The 6,000-nt window shown below is 45.8% G+C and overlaps 1 protein-coding gene across 1 annotated transcript in view; it reads right to left on the bottom strand.

Moving 5' to 3' along the window:
* The window catches only part of TRAIP (TRAF interacting protein), a 44,293-nt gene extending 40,769 nt beyond the window's left edge, over nt 1–3,524 (bottom strand). The window contains exon 1 of the mRNA XM_006873650.1: nt 3,427–3,524. Within this exon, the coding sequence (XP_006873712.1) occupies nt 3,427–3,524 (98 nt within the window). The remainder of the gene's footprint in view (nt 1–3,426) is intronic.
* Nucleotides 3,525–6,000: the final 2,476 nt, after the last annotated feature.

The following is a 6,000-nucleotide window of genomic DNA, read 5'->3' as shown; positions in this document are numbered from 1 at the left end:
GACCAGCCTGGAACAGCTAGAGCGACAGAAGATATCGATTCAAAGAAGATCATCAGGAAAAACCCAAAACAAAAGTGGCAGTCTGATTGGCTACTACAAAAATAAGCAAGTTGTTCGCCGGTAAACCATCAAGGCAAGCAATCAAGTCCCTTCACAACAAATCCCCCTCTAAGACTGAAACTCAAAGGGAACACATGAGCAAGCATGTAAGCTTGCTGGTGACCACATTGGTCTACTGGTGAGTAGAAGAGAAGTAAAGGCAGCAATGAAGAAATGGGCTGAGTTCAACCATGTTCCACAGATTCCTGTTGACCTGAATGAGAGAAAGAAGAGGGGGCGCTTGTTGGTCTAAAGTTTGGTGAGACCTGGGGACACCTGAGCCCATGGACAAAGACATAGCCAAAGAAGGCTAGAGGTGAGAGTGAAGCATCCAGCTGATATGAAGAGCGGAGAGATGCACAAGAACTCATCTGACCTAACCTCACATAGTACCCATCTGACCTAACCTCAATGGCGTGATAATCAGAACTCGACTAGAGTAAGATAAAACAGAAAACAATTTTTGATAAAGGAAATGAGGGAAAATTGCTATAATTTGATGCACTTCACCAATACTCATGGAGGTAGTAGCTCAAAATACCAACAGATAGGGAATGAGTCTTCACATCAAGTATCAATGCTATCCCTTCTGTATACAGGGTAAATAGGGACGGGCAACTTAGACATTGGCTACCTAAAATGAGGGGGAAATAAAGGCACAAAGTGACTGGCATATAAGGTTTCAAGAGGGAGTTTAGTTTAAGAGTGTGTGAGGGAAGATAAGAGTCCCTACTGAATAGCTTTCATCTTGTCTAGATGGATCTGGTTAAAAGAGATAGGGATAAGATTCTTAAGATTCATTAGTAAGTAATTGTTATCATGACTAATTGCAACTGTCACCAATGTAAAGGTAGACGTTTTGTAACAAAAATGGGGGAGTGGTTACTCTTACACTCCAGAAACAAAGGACCCTAGGACCATCAAGGGAGAAAGGCACAAGCAGAATGTGGGACCTTATCCAGAGAAACAGCGACACCAGAGATGAAGGCAAAGATGGGGACATAGAGAGAGGGAGCAGCTGAGGACTCTAGATTCATGGGAAGAGAGGGACTGAGAGCTGGCAGCCAGGAGGCAGGCTTGCCGAATGTGCCCTTTTGTGCTGTAAATTATTATACATGCCTGAGTGTTTGTTTTTTTTTTTAAAAAAAAGCTAAAATGAATAGAGAGGAATACTGTTCATTGATGATACATGGTGGAGATTTTAATCAGTGTAAGGAAACAAAGTGTACGATTTGTTGAATTGTTGAATATAAAACTGATGATCTACCCCGTAAACTCTCACTCAGTTCATAATAAAAATAAAAAAAAATTTAAAAATCAAATGATGAAATTTTAAGGAAAAAAAAAAAAAAAGTTTGGCAGCAAGTATTTCTACATATGTATTTGTATGTACTGCATATACATCCAAGAATATTGGAGAGCACATAGGGACAAAGTTCTGAAAACTTCTCAGCTATAACCAAATATTTTGAGGGAGTAAATCCTAGGCTGGGGGACTTTGGACCATAGTCTTAGGGAACATCCACATTAACTGGAATAACACAATCCACAAAGACAATGTTCTACAGCCTACTTTGATGAAGAGCAACTGACGGTCTTAAAAGCTTGAGAGCAATGATCTGTAATTCAACTATTGGTCTGTCCTCATCCCAACCAAAGAAAAGTGAAGAAAATCAAAGACTCAAGAAAACAATTACTCCACAGGACTAAAGGACCATTCAAGCTATAGTCTCCACTGTCCTGAAACCAGAAGAACTAGAAAGTGCCTGGGTACCACATATCAACTGCTATAATCAGGATCACAATAAAAAATCCTGAACAAAGATAAGAAAAAAAATTTTTAAAAACAAAAACAAAAAACCAGACTTCCTGCTCTGACAGGTTTGTGGAACCCATCACCCTCAGATGTCAACTTTCAGCCAACCAAGAGACAGACCTATAAAATCAGGAATAACACCAGAAAGAAATGTACTACTCAGTACAATCAACATGAAAGACCAAATGGCAGTTTCAGAAAATACTAAACAAGAAAATATATTTAAACCCTAGTATACCAGTCACTGGAGTCCTGTGTGGCACTGTGGATTAACACGCCAGACTGCAAAGCTGTTTGAACTGCAAGGTCAGCAGTTCAAGCTCACCAGCTTCTCCTTGGAAACCCTATACAGGGTCGCTATGGGTCAGAACCGACTCGACGGCACTTCACAACAACAACAATAATAACAACAATACTAGTCACCAAAGTCCTGGTGTGGCACTGAAGGAGAAGTAAAGGACTGCTAACCACAAGATCGGTGGCTCAAACCCACCAGTCGCTCCTCAGAAACCCTATGTAGGACTGGCTCTCTATAAGTCAGAACTGACTCAACAGCACGTAACACCACCACCAGTAATTGCAATAATTATAAGTAGACTAAATTGCCCAGTTAAAAAGAGTATCAGACTGGATTTTTTTCAAAATGCAACTATATGCTGTTTACAAGAGACATATGTAGAACATACACACAGAGGAAAAATAAAAATAAAAGGACGGAAGAAGAGCATGCAGACAGTATATAAAGAGCTCGAAGCTTGATTTTCCAGTCTTTGACAGTACAGCAATAGCTCTGTCAGCATGATATTCAGGCTCTCAACAAAAAGGCTCTGAATAGTCTAGCTAGCCAGGAGCAATCTGAAGGAAAATGCCCTTTGAGATCTGCCAGCAGTCTGGCTCCCTGCTTCATGGTATCTTTGGGCCCTAAAGCGCCCAGAAATCACTCAGCCTAACTTCTTTGCTAGGAACTCTAAACTAGCCTGTCTACAGCTGCTATGTTAATCTTTCCACAGCAGCTGAACGTTCAACAAAATGGTCCCACAGGGTCAGCAAGACGCTTAATGAGGTGCACCTCCTTGCTCTTTTGATGCGTATCTAGATTTGCTGGCATCAATGAATCACTGGAACATCTGACCAATGAGATGACTGGACAGAATCATTCCAAACCGTCAGGTAAACCATAACAAATTCTTTCAACCAGGCAGGAGTCTACTAGGTTTCTATCAAGAATAAACAAAAACGGGCTCATTAATGTAGTGAAATATCACTTCTACTCGGGTTACTAGTTTTCAATTTTGAAGTTAGACCTCTTTGCCATCAAGGTAGTCCTTTCTCCGGAATCGGCTCAACTATCACCTTTTCTGGGAAGCCTGCCCTAATGCGCTCTGTCCAGGTCGGGCTTCGTCTCATCACCAATCAGGGCTCCAGAGACGGGTCGCTGGGAGGTTCGAGTCCCCACCACACGGAGGCCAAACCCAGGAGACCGCCGGGCCCCGATGCCCGCGTTCACTCACCAGTGCAGATGAAAGGTGTGACCGCAATGGATAGCGGCCACGTCGCGGGAGTGGTCGAAGAAGTCGGAGCAGATGGTGCACAGCGCACGGATAGGCATGGTGGTTAGAACCAAGGGACCGGAGTAACTTAGGAAACCCACGCAGGTCCAGGTTCACTACCGCGCCCCCGCACTCCGTAGCGTTTCAAATTCGGCTCCACAGCACAACTTCCGGAAGGGAACCGGAAATGCATCCTTCAGAGGCGGAGCCTGAGGATTGAGCCTGGATTGGGCTAATTCTCGGGGGCGGGGCCTGGTAGCTCTCGTACAGTAAAAAAAAAAAATCTTAGGTCAGATCACTGGCTTCATTCATTGCCTGGGCATCCAGGTCTTGGCCAGCATCCCTAGAGCATCAGGACAGGGAGCAGCCGCTCTACCTACTGGGCTCTTCTCCAGACAGAGCGTTCTGATACCAAGCCAGACTTGATATGAAGTGGGCCGGATATGGGACCCTCAGCCCTGTTCTCCTTGGGCAGCCTTCTCTGCACTTCGTGGCCAAAGGAAGATGGTCCTGATGGGGAGCGGGCTCCCTAGGCTCTGGGTAGTTTGGGACTGTCTGCTGGCAGCTCACGTTTTCCACAGGCCAAGGGAATGTTCCACCCTCCAAGCCCTCAGGCTCTGGGTGGTCTTCAAAAGGTAACACATGAGCCCTAACCCCTCAGGACACCCCAGCCTCACCTTAGCTTTTATCCAAGCCAGGCATGACATCCTTGAGTTTGAAGACCTAGACCTAGGGCTAGTACCCTAACTTTTTAACTCTTAGCTCCTAGAAGCTAAGGAGGATCCATTATGCCTCTGGGACTGCAGAAGATTGGAATTTTTGAGATCCTGACAAGTGAGGTACACAAGGGATTAACATACCCTCTTTCTCATTCCCACATCTGAGAAGTTATCTTTGAGGTTCTCCCTGAGAGAAAGTAACATCCCTGGAGAGTTCAACTGGGCAGAACTGGGCTGGAACAAGATTCAATGTGGTCCCCAAGGGGTTTCACACTTTATCTTTAGTGTTTCTTTTTCCTTCCACAAGAGAAACTTTATACAGAACCTCATAATTTAAAGCTGATCTGCTCCACCTGAAGTAGTTTCAGAAGGAAGTATTTTGGGCCTGTGCGGTAAGCACAGATGTTGTTCACAAAAAGGAGGCATCAACACACAGGCAGCAGAGAACCTTTGTGGGATGCCCATCCAGCCCACTTTGACTATGAGAAAATCTCTCCCTGTTCTGGCTAGCCCTAGGTAGGTTCCAGCTCTATGCCCAAATTAAAACAAGTCAACAGGAATCATCAGTACAGTCCAGGACCTGCCACCTACATGGATTTCTAGTCTACAGGACATTCCTCCCACCGCTACACACCAAGGGGTTGGAGAGAAATATGCTGCAGTGGGATGATCTTCATCGTTAGCCCAACAATTCACATGGCATTGAGCACAAGCCCCTATTGAACCTATACCCAGACTCCTTCTCCCCACTAGTTTCCAAGGGCCCCTCCCCAGTAGGACAGAGGAAGCAAAGGCAAGAGGGTGGCCAGAGGCTTTGGCAGGGTGACGTTTTATTTGCCAGGTTCAGCAGGCAGTTAGCCCACTGACCTTCACACACACACCAGAGCAGACCCACAGGCATGCAGGGTGAAGGGCAGGACCACCACGGAGTGCTGAGTGGGGGCTGGGATTGGTATGGCTGCCTGCCCAGACGGTAGTGGGGTCTGACAAAGGGTACCTGTCAAAAGCATCCATCGGATAGGAAGGGGCTTTGTTCCACTTCCTCATCCCAGCAAAATCAACTCAAAAAATGGCTCAGAGGTGCCTGGCCTCTCTCCAAGCCCTCAGAGAAGAGGAAATGGGCTGTATAAAGAGGGGATTCTATTCCATTTTGTTGAACTGGGAGGGCAGGAAATATGCCTGTATAAAGGGTAAATCCCCAAATCATAAACTATGGGACACTGCTATGAGGCAGGCAAGCTGAGATGGAGAGGACTTCAGGACCGAGCCTAAAGAGGAAGGCGTTTGGGAAGAGTAAGGAGATATTATCCCTCCCTTTAGCCCAGGTTAAGGACCCAGTTGAGCTGGGGCACAGGGGTCCTAGGCCTGTTCTTTGCTCTCCCAGGTCTCCTTGCCATATCTTTATTGCTCTTTCCTTTTACAGGTTTATGAGGCGTGGGGTCCAGGGCAACCTGTTATAGGACCCAGAAGTACAGAAAATAACACAGAAATCTTGGGATGAACTTCCGAGGACCAAATATGGAAACTTCTAACATTCTACTCACTCTCTTCCACTTCTGAGGGCTCCCAATGGGCCCTTGTAACCAGTCATGTCTCAAAGAACACTGCCCTAGATTTCTGCATCCTTCATACCAGTCTGTGCCCACTCCTGAAGCAGCCCACACACTTTCATGTACAGGAACCTAAAATGCTGACAGGGCCTCAATAAAAGCAAGACCCCCTGAATTTGAGACCTTGGTGATAAGGGGACCCACAGGGCCTGACTGGGATAATCATGAGGGAAGAAGGGATAAGAAAAGGGAGCAGGGAGCCCCTG

This window comes from Chrysochloris asiatica, unplaced genomic scaffold, assembly GCF_000296735.1.
Source record: "Chrysochloris asiatica unplaced genomic scaffold, ChrAsi1.0 scaffold00246, whole genome shotgun sequence".
Lineage (NCBI taxonomy): Eukaryota > Metazoa > Chordata > Mammalia > Afrosoricida > Chrysochloridae > Chrysochloris > Chrysochloris asiatica.
This window is presented reverse-complemented; position numbering and strand designations above follow the sequence as displayed.